This window comes from Nannospalax galili, unplaced genomic scaffold (genome assembly GCF_000622305.1).
Source record: "Nannospalax galili isolate Female #2095 unplaced genomic scaffold, S.galili_v1.0 scaffold810, whole genome shotgun sequence".
NCBI lineage: Eukaryota > Metazoa > Chordata > Mammalia > Rodentia > Spalacidae > Nannospalax > Nannospalax galili.
The window spans coordinates 193,342-216,104 of record NW_008329132.1 but is presented as its reverse complement, the minus strand read 5'-3'; the positions used below and the strand labels follow the sequence as shown (position 1 = coordinate 216,104).

Below are 22,763 nucleotides of genomic sequence, written 5' to 3'. Positions count from 1 at the left end.
GATAAGCATAGGCATAGTCTTTTTTTTTTTTTTTTTTTTTTTTCTTTCTTTTTGAGACAGGGTCTCCCTGTAGCATAGTCTTTTTAAAAAATTAACTTTTTGGGTTCACATACAGAGTGATAGATTTCATCATATGTCATCCTCCTGTGTTCTCTCTGTTCCCTCCCCACCACCCCCTCAGGCCCCTCCCCCTCCTCCCAGCTGATCCTCCTTCCCCCAGTCAGCCCCTTTGTGCTCCGTCACCTCTGCTTCTCACCACTAGTAGGCATTTGCTCCCTCTCAGGATCCTTTTCTAGTTTTGTGGAATTCCCTGTAATATAAACACAGACACACACGTGTGGTTCCTGCATATAAGGGAAAATATGTCTTGTGAATTTGGTTCTTTTCAGAGTCTAGTCTTACTTTGAATCTGTGATGTAGTTCGAGCCATTTACTATTGTCGCATTCAGATGAAGAACAAGGTGATCTCCAGCATTCGGAGCAAGAAGAAGTGAGGGGCAGGCGCTCAGGTCACACCACCACGTAGATCCTTACCCGCCTTTTCAGGAGCGTCTGTGTCCTGATGCTTCGGTTCCTCCTCCAGAACCTGGGTCACTGCGGGGTGCTGAGTACAGTGTCCAGTGGGATCAACTGGAAAGCATGAACTCTCCCACTTCCTCCCATGGTCCTGCTCTGACTGCCCTCCCTCCCCGTGCACTGCTGCAGACTCTGCACTCTCTGCCCTTTCTGGGAGAGAGTGACCGCCTCTGATGTTGGTGAGCCCCTTGTGAGGACAGAAGTCCCTGACCTCAGGAGGCTGCTCTCTGTCACAGTTGCCTTCAAATGCACTCTGCCTTAAGCATGGCTCTGCTCCCCATTCCTCATCTGCTGTGGGGAAGGCTACGCTAGCTCTTAAAAAAGAGTCATTTTTATTTATATGAGTATTTTGTCTGCATGTGTATTCCTGTACCATGTGCCTGGTGCCCGCAGAGGCCAGGAAAGAGCACCAGGTCCTCTGAAACTGGAGTTTTAGAAGCTGTGAACCACGTTGTGGGTGCTGGAAACAGCCCTGGTTCTCTGCAAGAGTGGCAAGTGCTTTGAATGCCAAGTGTCCACGCTCGCCCTGCCGCCCCAGCTCTGCCCCACCTGCAGCATTGTGTGGTGGCCTAGGAACCCGGTGTCAGGTGGGGCTCAGCTGTCAGACGGTGACATCTGTGTTCTGTGCTCCTCACGTAGATTTGAGGAAGAGTGCCTGGCAGCTCTGAGATGCCTTTCTAAACAGAATGCTCATGCTTTGAGCAGGCTGAAGTTACTGGAGAGTCGGTTAGTTATTTCAGTTAAAACTTGGCTCCTGCCATGAGACTCAGTGCAGAACCCAAATATGGGAGTATTCTTAGGGTCTGCCACTGGATTGTTTCAGTGAGGCCGCTAGGCTTGTTGTGCATGGTTTCCATGGGCACGGTTGCAGAGAGAAATGGGGAGTTTTGTGGCAAATGAGATTTTTTTTTTTAAACTTTTAAGTGTTTCTGTTGCATGCATGCATTTTTCTTCAGGAGTGTATAAATATTTTGTTATTAGAATAAAGCCTTATTGCTACTTTATCCTTAAGCATAACATTTCCATTCTGCTACTTTAACCCTTAAAAATGAAACACTACCAATCAATCTTTCTAGTCTGCATGTAATTGCCTAAAGCTAAGGTAAAGCTTTTCCTCAGCTAGTTACAGTAGAAATGAGTTAATATATTGGCAGCAGAGTAACCGTCAGCAATCAGCCCTCAGCTGTTTACTAATGAACTCCCAGATGAATGGAAACATTTCAGAATCAGTGTTTTACTCCAGGCTGTACATGAACTTAACACTTGGGTTTTAGAAAAAGCAGCTGTGTGGCACACAAATAATGCTAGTGCCTCTTTGCCACAGACTGTAGTCTGAGGGGTATTCGGTGCTCAGCTCTAGATCCTCCTTTTAGTAACAGGTGCATTTTGGGGTGACATCAGGTAAAACCTGCTACAGTTGACTTTATGCTCGATTTTTTAAAATTTGATTTTACTTTGGAATAATGGCTGATGTTGGGAAATCTTAGAGGGTTTAATCTGGACAGTAGGTTATATTCTAGGGAATTAGTATGTTTGCAAAGAATGATGAAGTGTCAAAGGGGGAGGTGGTTCAGATGGGGGTCCTTGTTGAGAGCTGGCTTATGGAAAAAGTACCCTTTTTTTTCAGCCTGGACTGATAGGTTGGTAAAAGATTGATGTTCAAACCCTTTTCTTCAGTGTTAATGCTGTGAGACGATGATGTCAAAAAACTACAGAACAAAAATGTGTCACAGAAGTCTAATAAAATCATGGAACACAAAATTGTCACCACAGTATAGTTAAAAAACTCACATTACATACTTTAGGGAATGTAAATAGTTTTAGGGAAGAAACTGTCAAGTTACAACGTAAGATGAGAAAGAATACCACCATCAGTCTGTTGACGGCTCGTATAACAACAGAGAAAATAGCTTTCAGATCCAATGTGCTGTATCCACTTCAGACAGCACGACAATGCTTTTTTGATTTCCAATTCATCCTGCTTAGAGGTGTAAGGATGGAGACGCACCCGGGAAGTGCCGCAGTGACTCCAAGAATCACATTGGGTTTGGACTGTGGTCAATCAGTGGTTGGAAATAGCTGGCTGTCCTTCAGGGTGCCTCCACTCCGCCCAGAGTTGATGCTCCAGGATCACTGGGAGGGGCTGTGCAGGCATCTGGTCAGTCCCTTGATGGGCAGGTGACCATAGAGGGCTTCACCCTGTGCTCTCCTGCACAACAGTTAATGAAGCGCACCCTTGGTAAATAACACCTCATTTCTTTCAGTTAAGATTATGCTAAAATACATCTAAGTGTGTGAAGCCCAAGATCAAATGAGGGTTTTTCTGTAATTCATTTTCTCTTCACGCATGCACTATCCAGCTATGCTGATTAAATTACTGGAAAGAGGAGGGTGCGTATGTGCTAGCTACTGTCTATTCTGAATTAACGGGAACTGCGCGCATGAGGGAGATGCCGACGTCTTTATTTCCTTTGTGCAGGTTTCAGCAAACAGATGGTGGAAATTCTTCACAAACATAACATTCAGTTTAGCAGCTTTGACATCTTCTCGGATGAAGAAGTTCGACAGGGGCTCAAAACCTACTCCAACTGGCCCACCTACCCTCAGCTCTACGTTTCTGGAGAGCTCATTGGAGGACTTGACATAATCAAGGTTAGAGTCTGTACTTTGTAAAGGAATTTCATCTAGAACACACTTTTCCAGAGTCTTGTACAAGTCTGAAACACATTCTTGTAAATGTCCACATTGCTAAGGAGAACCGGGTGAAGGCAGTCTGAGAGGAGGCCGGCAGCGAGTGCTGGGGCAGTGGAGCTGCGTCATGTTGTCATGAGTGTTTCTCACCCGGAGGTGTTTGCTTATTTCAGGAGCTCGAAGCTTCAAAAGAACTAGATACAATTTGTCCCAAAGCTCCCAAATTAGAGGAGAGGTAAGTGTTCTAAAACTTGTCTATCAGTTGATATTTTTAAAATATTTGAATCCCAGCACTCGGGAAGGAAGAGACAGGCAGATAGACGTCGGTGAGTTCCAGGCCAGTCTGGTGTATATAGTGAGTTCCAAGCCAGCTAGGACTACAGGAGACCCTGTCTCAAAAAGGCCAAAAAAAAAAAAAAAAAAAGCAGCTCTAACTTGGACTGGGGACTTTACAGGGCTGAGCAGTCGTGTAGAGGATGCTCTCTTCTGTAAGAAGGTCACATTGAGGGGCCTGCTGTGCTGTGCCCTGCTCATACTGTGCTCTCTGCTTTGACCTTGGGACTGGGCCCTGTTGCTCTGGCCGGAGCATAGCCCACTGTTTCTCATGCAGGCGCAGTGCCCTTGTGGAGCCTTAGCGTGATGAGAAGGAGGGTAAAAGTGGAGGGTCTGTTGTGTGGTCCAGCGGGCTACGAAGACTCAGCGCTGTTCTCAGCTACTGCAGCATAACTCAGACCCTGGAGCTGTAAAACCGTCTTTTTTCTTTTTATAAGGGATCTTGGTCTGCTTTAGGAAAAGTTACCTTGTAGAAATTTTGGGTTTTGGTATAGAGGGACACTAAAGGGGCAGCTGTTGTAATCAGTATGAACTAACGTAGAGTTTTTAAAAGGAATTTATTTTGAAATACACCAGCATATCAACCATTAGTTGGGGCTTGAGTTTGTAATTTTCTTGCCATTTAACACTGCGAGAATATCTGCAAAGTATTTAATAAAAAAGCATCGTCTCTGTGGACTTAATTCAAGGACTCTTGGCAGCAGTGCTCCCTGTAGGCCATGGTGGCCTGATGCTTTGTGCTCTCCTGGGTGTGCGCCCTCTGCTTGTAGTGAAGGAAGGGTGGGGCTCTCCTGGGCGCTTTGCATGGTCTTTATTGTAGTCTGGGATGTCCTTGGCTTGTGGGGGTTTATCTAGCTTGGCTCTCCTGTTTTACCCCTAGACTGTCCATGGTCCAGGGCATGTTTTCCCCTGTTCTGGACTGCTGCTGCCTCGCCTCCAGCAGGGAGCTAAGTGCTGCTTCTGTCCCCTGTGCCTTGGGGCCTCCAGCAGACTGCTGGCCACAACTGCAGAGAAAGCAGTGCCTGGTGTATTTCGAGGGGGTAATTTAAAAGGCTCTTCCTTAGCAAAGTTTGTAGACATGAGACATGTGTTTCGACAGTCTGGGGTGACCCCGGGGTCTGGATCCAGGTAGGTAGTTGGTTGCTCTGGGCAGCATGTGTTTCTGAGGTGCTGGAGGCTCGTTACACTCCCTGGAAGTGCAGTGTCCTGGTCAAAAGTGTGGATCTGCATTTCACTGGTGACAGCTCTATTCTGTAAGGCTGTTTGAAGCCGCAGTGAGGACAAGATGGTGTGTGACTTCTACAATGGGTGACTGACGTGGTCCAAATGCAGAATGCAGATGGTGAGAGTTCCTGACAAGAAGTTAGATGATGATATTTGACAAGTGTCAGTTAGAACTTTTGCTTTAGCAGCGAGTGGTGGTTGGAGGGTTAGGATGAGCACTCTCACCCTGTGCCTCTACCCTCGCAAGTGCCGGAGGGTGAACAGCCAGCAGCATTCTGTTGAGAAAGAGCTCAGGTCCAGCTTGGGAACTTGTGGCTGGGCTTCGTGTGTAGGCCCCCTATTGAATAATTCCTGACTGAATTGCTTATTATTTTTTTTAGTGCTGTGATTTGATGGGCTTAAATTGCAACTTGAAGGAACATTCGTTGCCTTAAAAAGCCACATTGTGCTTTACAGTGGCTCAGGGAGAGAATGAAATCCAGGGGAATGTCTGCATTTGCTGCTTTAGTACCACTCAAAGCTGTGAACTGTCTTCTTGCTGTCCCTGAAATATGCCTGTTCTCTTGAAGCGGAGCAGAAGTGGTGTTTAATAATTGAGCTGAGCCATTTCATATCAGTTTTCTCTCTTCAGGCTCAAAGTGCTGACCAATCAAGCTTCAGTGATGCTCTTTATGAAAGGAAGCAAGCAGGTAAAGAACACAGAAATGGCTTTATTTGTAATTTCTTTTGATGGTTACCATCTGTAGCGAGGGGACAGTTAAGTCTTCTTTCCTGGTTTAGCTGATGAAGCTGTGGTGCCATCAGGAAGTTATCCAGGCCTTAATTGGTGCTTATGGAGATCAAACGAAGTAATCTACATTTTGCTTGACTTTATCATCAACATCTCAGCAGGGTGCCTTTCTTTCTGAGCCAAACTTTGTCAGCTAAAGTGGTCACCGCTGTTAACACTTTGCAGCTTGTCAGTTGCTCTTTACCCTTGTTTGGGGTGTGGACCGCTGAAGTTCCTTCCTTCCTATCCCCCCATGATAGAAAACAAACCGTGGCGGTGCCTGTGCTCTGCCCTACCTGCTTGATGTATAACGAAACTACAAGCAGCTCTCATTTGTAGGGTCCCTGTAGACTTTTGATGGAAGCACTTAGTGATTGTTCATAGTTTTGAACATCACGTTTGTAGGTCACTTGCACTGATAGATGAGACTGGTCGTTTCCAGACACTAGTCCTCTCGTTTCTGTAGTATTCTGCAGTTTTCTAACACTTGAGTTCTGAGCCTCTGCAGGTTCAGGCAGGCAGCGCTGACAGTTTGCCTTCCTCTTGGGGTAAGGAAACTAACTAGAGCTCTGAAAAGTGAGGCTGATGGAGCTGGGAGCTGCCCAGGCACTAGGTAGGTTACCTTAGGCTGTGACGGCCACGGTGGCCCGCCTTTGCCCCTTTGTGAATGGATGTAGCAAAGTCATAGGACTGTTTTAACAATCAGATTGCCTTAAGGGTGGAATCTAATATTACCAACATAATAAAACTCATTAGTCAACATAACTAATTAGTTAATGTAACTAGTGTATCAGAAGTCGTAAGGAAGATATTAATAGATTTTTAGCATGTTGACATCACTGTGTCAGAACATAAACTGATTGGCTCAGTGTGTATTTAAATAAACAGGAAGTTAGTAACTCAGTAATGAAGAAGGGCCATTTTTCTGTCCTTCATGATTGTGTAAAATATGTTTTTATTCATTATCTTTTTGGGAACCCAGGAAGAATGCATACATCTTGGGAATGGTGTAGTTGGAGCTTTTAGGTATTGATCGTGTCAACCTTTTCCCACAAGATTCTTGGGGCTTGGGGGTCTGTAGCATCAAATAAAGCACAGGACTTCTGTCACTTCAGAAGAGCTTGCCCTGAGAGACAAAGGTACATTTGAAAGGTGTGAATAGAGGCCCAGTAGGAACATGAAAGTGATGATCGTAGTCACTGCCCGACAGTAAATGTGTGCTGTATCACTTTTCATAACGTATGGAAGGAGTCAGGTGAGCCTGTAGCCCTGTCTCTGACCACGGGGATCATAAGCTGTTATTTTGGTCATCCTGCAAGGTCACAGCCAGTCTGTCTTGTGGGATGTCACCCTGGACTGTACTTGTGGAAGGGGCAGCAGAAGCCAGGAGCTGGGTAGACGCAGTGGCAGTTACGGCTCCATGGGCACTGCCTGCCTGGCTCCTGACCAGCATCAGTTGGGTCATGTGAAATACTGTTTTTTTTTTTTTAGGAAGCAAAATGTGGATTTAGCAAACAAATTCTGGAAATACTGAATAGTACTGGGTATGTAAATTGTGCTTTCAATTAGTACACTTAAATCCAGCTTTTCAAAATATCACTGATGGCTTCCAGCTTGAATGTCTGAGCCTGTTTTCATGTTTTTATTACCATATGTTTGTTACCTAATTTTATTTTTTAAGATTTAACTTTTATTTCTGTGTCTGTGTATGTATATGTGCACATGCATGTGGATGCCTGCAGAGGCTAGACAGAAGAGGACGTTGGATCTCCTGGAGCTAGAGTTACAGTGGTTGTGAACCACCCACTGTGGCTGTGGGGGATGGGGGACGGGACAGACGATGACTCAATAGGCGCTCTTCCCTGCTGAGCCATCTCTCTAGCCCTATCTTTTATTTATTTATTTATTTAGGTCTTTTTGAGACAGGGTCTCCCTGAAGCCCAAGCTGGCCAGCACCTGATCATGTAGACCAGGCTGGCCTCATCTCTAGAGATCCACTTGCCTATGCCTCCAGAGTGCTAGGATTAGGTGTGCGCCACCATGCCCGGCTGTCTTTATGTTTTTGATGTAATGTTTTGAATGCTTTAACTTAGACCAAATACAATTTTCTGGCCACTGTTGCCACTGTGCATAAAGGCAATACAAGAGTATATCACATGTTGCTCTAAAATCTTAAACGTGTGCTTTCCAAACTCTATGTGAGACTGATAGGCACACATGAGGTCCACTGTCTGAACCAGGGACGGATTGCTTGACTCCTGTGTTTGAGTGACTGGGGAGAGCCTGCCAGCTGAGAACCCCGGATGGATTTATGTGGCAGCCTCAGACGGGTTCTTTGAGTTTTCCAATGTTTGGCTTATTTCTCTTGTTTCATGATTGTTCTTTATAATTTGTATTCTACTCAGAGCTTTCGGTGATTAGATCTGGGGCAGGATTGGAGGCAGTCAGTTAAGCACATACAGAATACAACTCAACTGACAGGAAAAAACCAGTGTTTTTTTGATGTTTTATTGAGGGGACCAGTCAGTTTATTGTGATGCTGGCCTCTTTTTACTCTGTCCTGAGCAGGGGTGGGAGGCAGGCTTGTCTTTGCTTTGTTTTGTTTAGAGACAGAGTCTCACTCTGTAGTCCTGGCTCACTTGGAACTTTGTATGTAGACCAGGCTAATCTAGAACCCACAGAGATCCACTTGCCTCTGCCTCCTTACTGCTGAGATTAAAGGTGAGTGTCACCATATCTGGCTCTTTTTCTTCTTTAAGAAAAGTTGGAGACAACGAATGGCTCAGTGGGTAAAGGTGCTTGTTGCCAAGCCTGACCTGAATTCCATCTCTTGGACCCACATGATTTAAGGAGAGAACCAACCCTTACAAGTTGTCTCTGACCTTCACATATGTCATGGCACCCCCATGACGTGTGGGCGCCGCCCCCAAATAAATGAGTGAATAATTATAACAACAGTAAACTTAACAACTCCTGGTTATGTCCAGTGTTGTCTAGAAAGACCTGACAGCTGACATTAGATCATTTCCACTGACCTATGGTGAGCTTTCTACAGGAGGTTTTGTTAGCAGTCCTTTGCTTTCCTTGCCTGTTTGGAGACACGATGTAGGTCTCAGTCTTACAGTCGTTTGAATGAAACGTGCTCCTGCTGAATGCTGTCTCCTTTCTGCAGTGTGGACTATGAAACCTTTGACATCCTGGAGGATGAAGAAGTAAGTCCTGGGCTTTCTGCTTTGTTCAGTTTCAGCTTTGTTCGTGGGTTTGGTAGGAAGAGCTCAGACTTTGTGTTGTCTCTAGGTGCGACAAGGATTAAAGGCCTTCTCAAACTGGCCAACCTACCCTCAGCTTTATGTGAAAGGGGAGCTTGTTGGAGGACTGGACATTGTGAAGGTAAGTTCTGGAGGGCTGAGGAATTGACATGTGTAAAACTCGAACTTGGGGGCCGCCTGGCTTCTCTCCAGCCTCACATGGAGCAGTCTCTGTCTCTGTCTTATATCTCATGCATTCCTCCGCTCCGAGCTGTCTGCAGAACCTCAGCTTGCTTTTGCACGAGTTAGCCTCAGCAGCGGTAGGTCCAGAGTTTAGAGAGCTGTGCTACCCTAAGCCCAAGAGAACTTTCCTCTGTTTTCCTGCCTTTTAAAAGCCTGTCTTTACCTTGTTCTTTATCTTTGGGTTTTCCTACATAATCTATAATTAAATCTGTTTTCTCCATCTCTCAGGGCCCAGATTGCCTGTAAATGTGTGGAGTCTTCAGCTGGAAACAGCTCTTGCCCCCCACATTCTTAGGTTCTGTATTTACGTTAGTGTAATTGTTTCCCAGTATCATTGGCTTTTCCTTCCCTCACCTGCACTCAGGTATAGAGTGACAATGAGGCGTGAGAGGCTAGGGAGGGTGGTGGCGGCCTGTAGCTGGCCGGACTCTGCCGGTGCCACAGGAGCTTCAGACTGCCCCACCGGGTGCTGAGCCCCTGCTGGCCATCAGATTGAAGCCATACTTAGAGAGGGCCGTGTGCTGCATACTTTTCTTCTCTCCTTCGAGACAGGGTTTCATTCTTCAGTTCAGGCCAGCTTGAAATTTCTTCTGACCAGGCTGGCCTCAAATTCATAGCAATCTGCCTATCTCAGTCCTTCCCAGTGCTGAGACTGCAGGAGCTGAGCCACCACAGCTGGCTTGGACACCTTTGAATCACTCCTGACACACCCTTGTTTTAAGAGTTGATAAATGGTTATAAGATAGATAAGAAAGATAAAACAGCTTTAATCTTTCTGTTTTTCATTGTCTTTTAAATGACTGTTAGTTAATGTGTCAAATGTTGGGTGGCCCCATCTGTTAACTCTGTGGGTTAGCATAGTCTGTATAGGGACGCTGCAGTTTTGATAGCCTCCAAATACAACCCCAGGCAGTGTGTCACAGGGCGTGTGGGGACAATGGACAGTGTGGGAATCCACTGACACGTGCTTCGCCAGTACTTTCCATTGTTTGGGGAAGGTTTCTTTGATATCACACATTTGACTTTCAAGTTGAGTGAGTGGTGCTTTTAGGTGTTTTACATAGTAAAAGCTATGGACGCTTTTATGATGTGAAGGACCTCTAGCCTAACTTTGAAGTGGTGTCAGTACCTGGACCAATTTGGTGGGCTTTGTTTCTGGCCGTGTGCCAGGCTTGCTGGTACCTCTTAAATGAGCCAGGTAGCAGCGTTCCTCGTACGTGGTCTCATTCCTGGAGGAAAAGAAAATACCACTGCGGCTTTTGAATACTCCTGAAGCAACAAGGTGCGTCTGCATTTGTGGGTTTAGTATCCACGCCCGTACACACGGTATCCATGCCCCCCGACGGTATCCACACCCCCCACACGGTATCCACGCCCCCCCCACGGTATCCACGCCCCCCCCACGGTATCCACACACGCACACATGCAGAGCACACATAAACAGAATAGAGTGTATCCACACATAACCTCATGCAGAGCATCCAGGCACACACTATACTGAAGATCATCCTGTTGTAAAACACAAACTGTTTTCAGGCCCAGGGTGTTTTGGGCCTGTTCTTGTGTGCATGTGGCACAGCCTAGCCTGCAGTCATCGAGGGTCCTGGGGAAGACGGTCAGTGCGTGGCTTTTCACGTGAAAGCCAAGCTTCGTGGGCTCTTCATGGTGTGCAGCAGGGCACTAGGGCTGTTTAGGGTGACTGCTCAGAGCACACACATGTGGAAAGGTGGCCCTGCTGCCGCTTTCCTGGGAGACGAAGGAGCCAGCACTCGCTGTCTTGGTGTTTCCACACGTGCCGCACATTCCCTCTTGAATTCAATTAGAACACACTCCAAAGGGCTAATTCTAAACAGGGTCTGTTCGAGCCTTAGTACTTTTTGTTGACTGAGTAACTGAGTGGGCTCTTCTCATAGCACAGTGGCCTGGTCGGTCTGTCACCCTGATGAAGACAGCTGCTGACAGGTACTAGGAGCTGATTGCCCTAAAGAGTGAACGCATCATTGTCTGAGTGAGTGTGTGACCCAGACAGTCTGTTTTGTGGTTTGGAGTCTTAGCTCAGGTCACCCTGTGAACTGCTGGCTCTCAGGATGAGAACTGACGCCCTCCGGTGTGGGGGTCACTGCTGCAGTGCTGTGTGCGGGTCACTGCATGCAGTCCTCGCAGCCCTGGAGGGCAAGATTCACATTCTCAGTGTGGTGAGGAAGCACAAAGGTTCAGTAGGCCCGTCCTGTCTGCGTTTTGTGCGTGTGTGTGTGTGTGTGTGTGTGTCTGTCTGTCTGTCTGTGTGTGTGTCTGTGTGTCTGTGTCCCCTGCATAGGCATGAGCCTGACTCCACAACAGTCCTGGCAGGACTTGCACGTGTCTAAAGGGTAGGTTGTCCATGTTCATGGCTGAATGATGTCTAGCTGTGCTGGATGTGTAGATTTTAGTGGTTTTATTGATGAATGTTTGTGCTACTGATAATTGGAAATGTCACAGCAAATTATAGACAAGGAAATTTATTCTTTATTGTCATACTTGAAACTTGATGACTGCACTCCCAAGTTTTCATTCTAGAAATTAGGTTAAAGATATGCAGAGCCTGTCCTGAAATTTGAATAACCCTCCTGGCAGCTGTTTCTGAGTTCACCTTTACTTGGTGCTTTATTATTATTATTATTAATTATTTTTAGTTTATTTTATGTGTACTGCATGTATGTAAGTACAGCCGTGCAATGCCAGCAGATGTCAGAAGAGGCTGTCAGATCCCCTGGGACTGGAGTTAACGGACAGTTGTTAGCTGCCATGTGGTGCTGGGATTCAAACCCGGGTCTTCTGCAAGAACAACTAGTGTTCTTAACCCCTGAGCCATCTCTTTAGTCCCCCTTGTGTGCTTTTTAAGACAGGGTCTTAGCTAGGCCAGGTGACTCATGCCTTTAATCCCAGTAGGAGGCAGAGACAGGCGAATTTCTGGGAGAATGAGGCCAGCCTGGTATGCATAGTGAGTCCTAGGTCAGCTGGAGGCTACAGGGAGGCCCCTCCTCCTATAAAAAAAGATGGTCATGTTGTTGTCCAGGCTGGTCTCCTTGGCCTCACGTAGCCAGGACAGGCACAGGTGGCTGCACCAGGCTTGCTGTGCCCTTCAGTGGTTTCTGGTGTGTGGTTTCCCTGCTGCACTGATGCTTTTCTCGAAATGTAGATGAACTGGCTTAATTGAAACAGTGCGGCCTGCCCACCGTCGGTGAGGGACAGCGGGAGCGGGCGTGCCGTGGCCTTGGTCCCTGGCACTCTGCTTCCTTCAGCCTTGCACATACTCTGTGGTGGTGGAGTAGAGGGCTCCTGGCTTTGCTCCAGTTGCTGTGTGCGCTAATGCTAACTAATTTGTTGGTTTTGGAAAACACTTTAACTTTGTAACCTGAGTGTTTGCCAATCCTTCCATCTGCTCCCATCTGTGGGGCTGCATGTGCAGATTCAACCGCTGAAGACAAAAAACTCTTTAAAAAATTGCATGTGGGGCTGGCGAGATGGCTTAGCAGTTAAGAACGCTGACTGCTCTTGCAGAGGACCCAGGTTCGATTCCCAGCACCCACATGGCGGCTACGAACCATCCTTAACACCAGTTCCAGGGGACTCCGAAGCCCTCTTCTGACCTCTGTGGCATTGCACGACACAGGTGCACTCACATACATGCAGGCAATACACTCATAAACAAGAATAATAAAATATTTTAGAAAAATGCATGTGTGAGCCTGTTCCAGCCCTTCTTGTTATTCCTGGACATGCAGTGTGACAGCACTTGTCCAGCGTTCCCTTCTAGTGGAGATGAGGTGTAGCCGGGAGTGCGTGTGGGTCACATGCAGGGTGCTGTCTTCATAAAGGACTAGATGGGGTGGGCGCTTGATATGTATTGGGGATTGAACCCAGGGCTTTGGCTGGCATGTCAGGCACCTGCTCTGCTCTTGAGCCTCGCAATTCAGTCTCCACTCCTCAGCATGCCGGGCGGTGAAGGCTTGTGTTGTGGCTTTAATTCAGCAGGTGTCCCTTCTGTGCTGTGCTTGTTCAGTGTTCTCTGCTTTGTAAGCATACACCTCAGTACACCTCAATGTATGTTTTTGTTTTTAGGAGCTGAAAGAAAATGGTGAATTGCTGCCTATCCTGAGAGGAGAAAATTAGTGTCAGATGTGGTTTGCAGGGTGCAGGGTGTTTATTCCAGCGGAGCAGCTGATGGTCCTGAGATGGTACCAGGAGTGGAAGTGCTTCCTGCCCAGTTGTGCTAAATAAATGTGTTTTGTTTCCCCACCAAAAATAGGATGCAATAAACATCTTCACATTCAATTAAAATGAGGTGTAAAATGTATTTTGTAGCAGTGTTAAACATACAGTCACTGTAACTAATCCCTTTAAATCTCTTTCTTAACATGCGAGCCTCTTGTAGCAATTAGGAAAGACAGCTTTCAGAAAATGGAGACCTGTGATGGAACACAGTGCTCAGCAGGGCCCAGCAGCTCCCCCACCTGGCCGAAGATCTCCTTACAGCCTCCAAAAAATTCAGCCGAAAATTTCATCCTGCCAGCCATGAGGTCTGCGTGGGACCTGCAGGAGTAGGGCAGGACTGAGCACAGTGTGTGAGAGTCCGCCTTACAGCCTCCAAAAAATTCAGCCGAAAATTTCATCCTGCCAGCCATGAGTGAGGTCTGCGTGGGACCTGCAGGGGTAGGGCAGGACTGAGCACGGTGTGTGAGTCCACACCTTTGTCTCAACCCAGCTGGGCGTGGTGTGCCACCTTCGAATCCACCACTTCCTTTCCTCATTGCAGACACTGATTTAGGCCTTCAGATAGGCGGAGCCACCCCCGAGGACCATGAAGAGTTGCGATGTGCATTTTCCCCTCTCTAGCCTGATCTAACATACAGGTTCAGGACAACTTGTCCCATTAGACTCAAGGGCAGCCTTGGCACTTTGTCTTCAAATGATCATAGCCTGCTGGTCTGGGCAGGGAAGCCTGTGCACTGCTGTCCCATATGAGGCCTTGGCATAGTGCCAGTGATTTGGTAAGGGCAGCCGAGGAGGAAGTGTTTCCAGGCTCTCTTCCAGAGCTGCTGCCCCCTGAGCTGTGTCCCTGCTATGTGCTGGTGATGGGTAGGGAGGAGAGAGCTGAGCAGTCATGGGGTGGGTGTGCTAACAGGGCCCAGCTTCCTACTAGAGGTCTGGGTGCTTATCGGGATCTTTCTGGAAAACAAGTAGATAGGCTCTTCAGAGAATTTTAGGAGATGAAAATCTTATCAGTGAAACTGAGAATGCACTCCTGTGGAGTGGGCTTCCTGTGCAGCAAGACGAGGGCTCTGGCTTCCTTGGTCTCAAGCTGGAAGTGTTTGCATATGGCTTTTCTGATTTTTACCTGCAAGTGCCTCCTGCGTTGTTCCAAAACGGCCTTTATCCTCATCCATACCTAAGGGTCCTGATTTCATTTCTGTGTCTGAAAAAATACTCTCCAAAAGCAGCTTGTGAGAAAAGTGGTTTATTTGGCTTAGAATTCCAGGTCACAGTCCAGTTCAAGGATGTCATGGCAGGACGTGACAGCCAGTGCTGGCATAGTGGAGAAAGAGGTGAAGGCAGGTCAAGTCGCTCAGCTCCTGGTTTCCATTCTTTTATTGTTTGCTCTAGTCCTGCTTTATGTGTATGTGCATGTTGTGTGCATGTGTGGAAGTGCACCCGTGTCATGCAATGCCCTAGGAGGACAGAAGAGGGCGTCACATCCCCGGAACTGGAGTTATGGACGGTTATTAGCCACCATGTAGGTACTGGGATTCGAACCTGGGTCTTCTGCAAGAACAGCCAGTGCTCTTAACTGCTGAGCCTTCTCTCTAGCCCATCATTTTTCATTCTTAAACATTGAGGGTTGAGCTCATGAGATGGCGCTGTCCATAATGGGTTGGGTTTCCCACTTGAATGAATTTAATTAGGACAATCCCCCCCGTAGACGTGCCCATGGCCAACCCCCTCTGGATAGTCCCTGTTGAGACTTCCTAGTCTTCTTCCCTGTGCTTCTGCCTCCCAAGTGCTTAAAATGTATTACTTTAGACAAAAATACCCACTTGCAGTTTGACAAACACCATTGCAACCAGTCAGTGTCTGGTGCCCTTGAGGAAGGCTGTGTCCCCCGAAACTATTGGGACATAGTTGTCAGTGTGAGGGTTTGGGAGGGTGGCTGACATAGTTGACAGTCTCCCACAAACTCACACCCTAGCTTATTTTTTATCTCTAAAATTCTGCTAAAGTCTTGGCTTCCTTGATGGCAGTTAAGTGGGGGTAACAGGCATGGAAACTTGGGGATGGTCAAGAGATCTTTGGGGTCCAGTTGAACTTCCATTGGTAATATTTCCTAACAGAAGGGAGTTTGTGAATGGTTTTAGAGATCAGCCTGCCCTTTAGAAATGTTTTTTAAAAAATATGCCTGCATGTAAGTGCACTGTGGAGGGCAGAAGAAGGTGTTAGATCCCCTGGAACTGGAATTACAGATGGTTGTTAGCGACCATGTGGGTGCTGGGAACTGAACCTGGGTCCTCTGCAAGAGCAGCCAGTGCTCTTAACTGCTGAGCCATCTCTCCAGCCCCTGAAAGGTTTTTTATTTAAAAATACTTTTTATGTGTATGACTATTTTGCCTGCATGTGTGTAAGTGCACCTGTGTTGTCCAGTGCCTGTGGAGGTCAGAAGAGGGTATCAGCTTCCCTTGGAACTAGAGTTATGGACACTTGTGGGCGTTTTTGCTTTTTTTTTTTTTTTTTTTGGCCTTTTTGAGACAGGGTCTCCCTCTAGCTCCAGCTGGCCTGGAACTCACTATGGAGACCAGGCTGGCCTCGAACTCACAGAGATCCATCCGCCTGCCTCTGCCTCCCAAGTGCTGGGACTAAAGGTCTGCGCCACCACTCCCAGCCTTATGGATAGTTGTTAGCTTCCATATGGGTGCTGGGAGTCAAACCCAGGTCCTCTGCAAGAGTAGCCAGTGCTCTTAACCACTGAGCCACCTATCTTTAGCCCTATAGAAATGTTTTGTCAAAACTGAAGTCCTGAGTTTGAGTCCCAGCACCTGCATGGCAGCTAACAACTCTCTTGTTACTCCAGTTCCCGGGGAATCCAGCACCATCTTCTGATATCTGCGTGTGCTTAATACACAGGCAGTACACTTACACACCTTTTACAAAAACTTCATTGAGAATTTCATATGTATATAAGGTGTTTTTATCAAATCCATGCCCGCTCCCTCCCCTCCAACATTCCCCCCTCTGAAGAGGTAACTCTACAGAGACAAGGCCATGACATATCTGTCAGCCTTGGATCCTTCTCTGGTTCTTTCACTGAGCTGTCCTTCACCTGGGTGTTCCAGCTGCTGCCACTAAAGTGCTGATGCTGCCAAAATGGAACGTCATATGAGAGGCTGGCATCACTAGGACAAGGGGAAGTGGACCAAACCACAAAAGTCTACCTAAATTGCTAATAGGGCATCAGGATGCAGACTGCTCAGCCTTCTTACATGCAGAACAGGGATGCAGGGTGAAGTAATTGGAGTACCCTTCAGTGGGTCTATCTAAAAGACTCCCAAATTGTATAATTATTGTCTCTAAGGGGAAAAGAAAGTCCTTGAATTGTGAATAGGAGATGTGAAAGAGAAGTAAAGGTAAGAGTAATTAGCATTAGAAGTTCTAGACAGGGAACTAGAAAAAAGAACAGGGCAATTTTCAAATGTTCATATGAGAGCCCATTGGAGTTTCTTGACAAGGGCTTCCAAAAGCATCCCTCTATTGGGTTCCTCCTCATTTTTCTGTTGTCTTCCAAGGCTGGGCTAGTTGGCTGGGGAGAGTGGCAGGATAATGAAATATTTTAAAAATTGAAGTTCTCTCAGCAAGTTTGTTCCCAGCATCTGCAGCATCTGTTTACGTCATAAGCAGAGGCAACAGTGGATGTTGCTGCTTGTGTGAGGGAACTTCAGCTGGTGAGCAAGTTGGAACATGTCTGTACACACTAAGGTTAGCCTGGGGAGCAGTCCCTGGTGGGTCCGATAAGGTTGGTTTCTGCAGCCTCCTGGGTTCAGTGATTGCTCATCCTCGGCCTGGATGGGGAATGGAAGTCCTTAGGTGCCGAGGACAGCGAGCACTGGAGTGCTCCATGGGCACTTTCACCAGGGAAACCAGGCCTCCCATAGGATTCTCGTTGCTGGTAAGTAGGAAATAGCCTCGCACTCTTGGTCTCTGGGTTTGTGTCTGATAAACCTGCCTTGCCAGAGCAGGATCTTAGTCATTGGTGTCTGTTTTGGGAAACAGCCTGCAGAAATGGATGCTACCTCCCAAACTCTTCGTAGTGTGTTGGGGCAGGGGTAAGGAGGGGTCAAAGGCTGTACAGGTGGTTAGATTCTCCTTTGTAGATGAGGACCTGGGGGCACCAACCTGCTGGAGTGCACAGCCCGAGGGATGGAGCTTGGCCTTCGTCCTGCAGAGCTGTGAGGCAAGGTGCCCCTCATGGTCACTTTAGGGTTCTCACTCTTGTCCTGTTTCCAGCCTCGGAGGTGTGTCCATCCTGCTCAGCCAGGAGTGACTTCCTAAGATAGGGTTATGCTGGTGGAATCCATGGGCCTTTGCAGTGGAACTGCCCTGTACAGTCACTTTTCTGGTTGCCGTGACAAAGCACTTAAGGGAATGGGTCTTTCTCATTTAAAACTGTGGGACTGCCTTCACACTGCATCCTCTGTAGGAGGCGGAGGGAGACTTGGAGGGGCAGAGCAGCATGGTTCTCCAGTTTTGGTGCTGTGGTTAGGAAGTGGCCTCCATTCTTGCCCTGAGCCCAAATATACAGACCAAATTTATTGATGAAGAAAAACAAAGTCTCACGAGGTATATTAGTTTTCTCGTTGCTGTAATAAAAATGCCCAGCAGAGCTGGGCGTGGTGGCGCACACCTTTAATCCCAGCACTCGGGAGGCAGAGGCAGGTGGATCTCTGTGAGTTTGAGGCCAGCCTGGTCTTCATAGTGAGTTCCAGGACAGCTGGGGCTACAGGGAGACCCTGTCTCAAAAAGACCAAAAAAAGAAAAAAAAAAACAAAAAAAAACCCAGCAGAAAGCAACCTGACCAAGGGGTGAGTGTATTACTTTGGCTCAGTTTTAGAGCGAGAAAGTGCAGCAGCCGGCCATGTTGACTCTGGTCAGGAAGCAGAGATGACAGCCGATGCTCAGCCCTTCCGCCCTTTACCGTTTTGTTCAGTTCTGCACTCGGGCTGGAGGATGGTGTGGGCACATGGAGGGGGGCTTCCCCCCCCCCAGTTAAACCTCTCCAGAAACATGAGTGCTGTCTCTTAGATAATTCTCAACCCAGACAAGTTGACAAGATTGATGCCCGTTGTTGAAATACCAACAGCTGGGTCAACCTGGAGCTTCTGAGTTGTGAGGGGCAGTGGCCTTGAGAGACAGGGTGGCAGCCCCTCCCTGCCCAGTGACAATGTCATTTGGCATTTTCAGTCTTCACAGAAATGCTCATTTAATCCTGCTGAGATGTCGGGGAACCCTGCTGTTAGGGTTGTAGTTCTCCATGTCTGGATAGCCCTGAGGGGCTCGGCGCCAAATGGAAGGACTCCCCTTTTCAGCAGGGGGCCTCCTGCTCTCTTCCTGGCTCACCTGGAAAGTGCCACCAAGCACGGATGCCTGACCTTATCTGAAACATGACCTTTGGCATAGTTACCTGGAGTAAAAACTACCCCCAGGTTTTTTCTATATGATAATCAGGCATTGCCTGATAGTCTGGAAGATAGGAGCCCACTGCCACATGTAAATAAAGCACACTATGAGCACCTATCAGCTGAGGCTTTGGCTACTGCCTCCACACTATAAATTCTCTAGTTCTCCCACTAATAAACGGAGCTGTTTCACTGTGTCTGGAGCTGTATCACTGCTGTTTCACTGCGCCTGGGACCAGTCTCCCGAGAAGGGCTGTCTTCCATCAGCGCTCACTGGCCGTCCTGACCCCGTTCGCCGCTTCTGCTCTCCCTGCCCTCGTGGGCCGGTGGCCAATGACCTGCGAAGAGAGGGAGAGACCCCCGCACTGAATCTGAAGTTGAGATTGATAAACTTTTTTAAAACAATAGCAAGCGTATTTTTATAGTTAGTCGTTTTCATAACAAAACTAAGCGACTGCTGGGAACTTGGCTCCAAGAAGGACATCGGTGCCACCTTTCTGAGGCCCAGGAAGTATCTCAGAAGAGCGAGCGGAAAACCTGGGAACCAAAGGAGAGAGAGGAGTGCAGTGGGGTAGGTCTTCTGGATGCCACCTGGCCATTTCAATCATGTGCACAGAAGGGGAGGGAGGAAGAAGAGACATGAGGGTAGGAGGGACTAGACCCGAAGGAGAAGAGGGTCAGCGGGAGTGGGAGCCGTGAGAGGGTAGTGGGGACTAGTGTGATCAGTGCATTTAAGAAAATAAGTTTAGGGGCTGGAGAGATGGCTCGGGTTAAGAGCACTGGCTGCTCTTGGAGAGGACCCAGATTCCGTTCCCAGCACGTGCATGGTGGCTAACAACTCCAGTTCCAGGGGATCCAATGTCCTCTGGTCTCCAAGGGCATTGCACGACATGGGTGCATACATAAATGCAGGCAATACACATAAAATAAAAATATTAAAATGAAAATAAGTTTAATCCCTGAAATGGAAATGTAGCATGTTCAAAAGCACGTGTCTTATGCAGAAGAATTACGGAACACCTAGGATGGGGTGGTTATGGCAGTACAGGCCTGTAATCTTAGCATATTCAAAGTGGAGATAGAAGGACCAAGCAGTTCAAGGCTAGCCTGGACTACATGAGACCCTGTCTCATAAAAGACGACCTGGAGAGATGGCTCAGCGGTTAAGAGTGAGTACTGTTCAGTAGGGGCCTTGGGTTTGATTCCTGGCACCCTTGTCCTCCGGCTCATAGCTGCCTGTAACTCTAGTTCCAGGGGTTTGACGTCTTTGCCCTCGGGCACTTGTACTCTATGTGCATGTACCGAGCCCCCCACCCCGACATTATTAAAAATAAAAATCCAGAAAAAACCCCAGCAAACAAAGAATAAAAAACGCTTAAGATTGCCGGGTGTGGTGGCACATGCCTTTAATCCCAGCACTCGGGAGGCAGAGGCAGGCGGATCTCTGTGAGTTCAAGGCCAGCCTGGTCTATATAATGAGTTCCAGGACAGCTGGGGCTACAGGGAGACCCTGTCTCAAAAAGACCAAAAAAAAAAAAAAGCTTAAGATTGCAACATAAAACATTCTGATTTAAAATTTAAGATCAGCTGTCTTAAACTGACAATTGCTACCAAATTGAAATATTTCTAAATAAGTTGGTTCTTGCAGATGCATTCCCTTTTCACTGCAGGCATCTGGTGTGGAGTTGTCTGAATGGTCCAGCCTAACTAATGCTTCATTCCTCACAGTGGATGGTCTTCAAGATCAGGCTGCTTAGTGGGTTCATCACAGTTGGCTCATTGTGACAGATGCTCAGATTTGGAGGATCCCAGTTAAGCTGGTTTTAGGGACCATTGAGGGCTGGGCACAGAACCTGGTCATCATGGACCCCTTGCCTCAGATCTTGTAACCCTTCCAAAGGAATCTTGGTGTGTGTAAGTCCTCTGCAAGTTCCAGGGTGGGGAGCTCTGATTTGTTATGTTTTAAAATGCAGGGTCTCACTGGGGCCTTGAACAGGGGCTTCTTGTGTTCTGCCGCCTGCCTGTGCCACCAGGCATAGGAACTGTGGTTCCAACCAGGTACTTGATGTCCAGCCCTGGGTTCCCTATCTGAAGTTCCCTGTGCATACCACAGAACAGCGGTGTAGACAGCTCTGGTTTCTGACTGATGGGGCCTGGTTAGGGGTAGGATGGCTTTTAAAAAGCTTCATGACCTGGCTCATTCTGACTGTAACGGTCGTCTTCTGTGCTGCCCTGTTTCCATCTGAATGGCTGCCAGTGGTCCATAATTAAATGCATTTACCATTTCCTTAAAACATCACACTTCCTTTGAGGAAGCTGCAAATTGCCCACATGAACACTAGAGGGGGAGCCTGCCTGGATGATGGCCTGACAGCAGAGGTCTGGCTGCGTGCCCCATCCTTAGATACATATTGTAGCACCAACCCAGACCTTACTGGGTATGGGAGACGTCTATTTGGGAAGGGGAGGATTGGTAACTGTAGGAATTAAAATAGTTTTTATCCTGTTGTGCTGAGTTTGTGCCTAAAAGGAAGAGCCATGCTATGATTGAGACAAGCCAGGAGCTTGACCACCCTCAGAGCGTGTCCTCTGCCCTCCCTCCCTCCCTCCCCTTCCCCCTTTTTCTTGCTTACTGAGGCTGGATATCACTCTGCAGCCCAGGCTATGACTGCTAGTTTTCATGCCAACAGGGTCTTCTTCATGAATCAGGAGCTCCTGCTGCTCAAGGCACACATCACACAGCAGAGGGCGATGGAGCCGGTCCTGGCTAAAAGGCCGAGTTTGGAGCTGGTGGCCGATTCCAGGACAACCTCTGCACTGGTGCTCTGCCTGGCTTCCCTCAGTGTGCACTCCAGGCACGGAGAGTACGTTCGGTTTCATAGACTTGGACATGAGCAGGTGCATGAAGAGGACACTGCAGGACACTGGGGAGCCACGGTCCTGCCCCCGCACTACCTGCAGCTGAGCCCCCGGTACTGGAGTTCCTGCTTCCCCCTTAGTGCTGATGCTGTCGCTGCTTGGGAAGGAGCACCCTACATTGCTTGGTGGGCCTCAGGCAGGGTCTGTTGTTTAGACTTTGGACCTCTTGTTCAGAAAGCAGAAATGAAGTATCTAAAGGTGGTGTAGAAATAAAGCTTTCTGGGGCCGGAGAGATGGCTCAGAGGTTAGGAGCATTGGCTGTTCTTGCAGAAGACCCACCCAGGTTTGAATCCCTATGTAACTCTAGTTCCAGGGAATCCGACCCCCTTGTCTGTCGTCCTTGGGCACAGCATGACACGGGTGCACTTATGCACATGCAGGCAATACACTCATACACATTAAAATAAAAATATATGGAAAAAAAATAAAGCTTTCTCTTGGCACCCTCTCCACTTGTGGTTTTGATTTGTTGTGCAGGGTTCTGAATAAAGAAAAAAGTGATTACCACAGATGTTTTCTTTGTAGTCACAGTGACAGTTTTAAATGTAAACGAGCATGTTTAACTTGTGTGGCACATATCCTCTGCCAGCATTGCGGGGCGGCAGCACAGAGTAGGTGTGCACTTGATTGGCCTGTGTTCCCATCACTCCCTACCTTTGGTGTGGGTTGAGTAGAGTGCCGGGGCTGAGGGTGGCTTGCCTCTGGGTTCTCTGTAAGGGCTGGGCTGGTCCAGGCAAGGAACCCAACTTACTGGATGTGTGGGCTCCTGGGCTTCTGTGCGCAGGATGCTCCTGCCCTCTGCAAACACATCCTGGCTTGATAGCCTGGTTGCTGGGTTCATACCTGCTCTCTTGGTCCTGGGTGTGTGGCATGCTGACCTTGGACTTGGTCAGGTCTGGGCTTCCACCCCTGGCAAGGAGCAGCCTAGTTAGGCTTAGAGGCTTGCTGCTGCCCCAAAGGACTTCACAGTTCTGCGCTAAGTCCAGAGATTCGACAGGAGATGACAGTGCAGGGCCCAGGGCAGTCCAGGCAGCAAGGCCACCCTTCTTCCCAAGGTGT

General features: G+C 47.9%; 1 protein-coding gene across 1 annotated transcript in view; it reads left to right on the top strand.

Annotated features, from left to right (window-relative positions):
• Nucleotides 1-13,404, top strand: part of Glrx3 (glutaredoxin 3) — a 29,957-nt gene extending 16,553 nt beyond the window's left edge. Inside the window, exons 5-11 of the mRNA XM_008832070.2 lie at nucleotides 3,056-3,228; nucleotides 3,441-3,502; nucleotides 5,456-5,513; nucleotides 7,085-7,137; nucleotides 8,766-8,805; nucleotides 8,891-8,983; nucleotides 13,186-13,404. Of these exons, the coding sequence (XP_008830292.1) occupies nucleotides 3,056-3,228; nucleotides 3,441-3,502; nucleotides 5,456-5,513; nucleotides 7,085-7,137; nucleotides 8,766-8,805; nucleotides 8,891-8,983; nucleotides 13,186-13,236 (530 nt within the window). The 3' untranslated portion in view covers nucleotides 13,237-13,404. The remainder of the gene's footprint in view (nucleotides 1-3,055; nucleotides 3,229-3,440; nucleotides 3,503-5,455; nucleotides 5,514-7,084; nucleotides 7,138-8,765; nucleotides 8,806-8,890; nucleotides 8,984-13,185) is intronic.
• The last annotated feature ends 9,359 nt before the right edge of the window (nucleotides 13,405-22,763 follow it).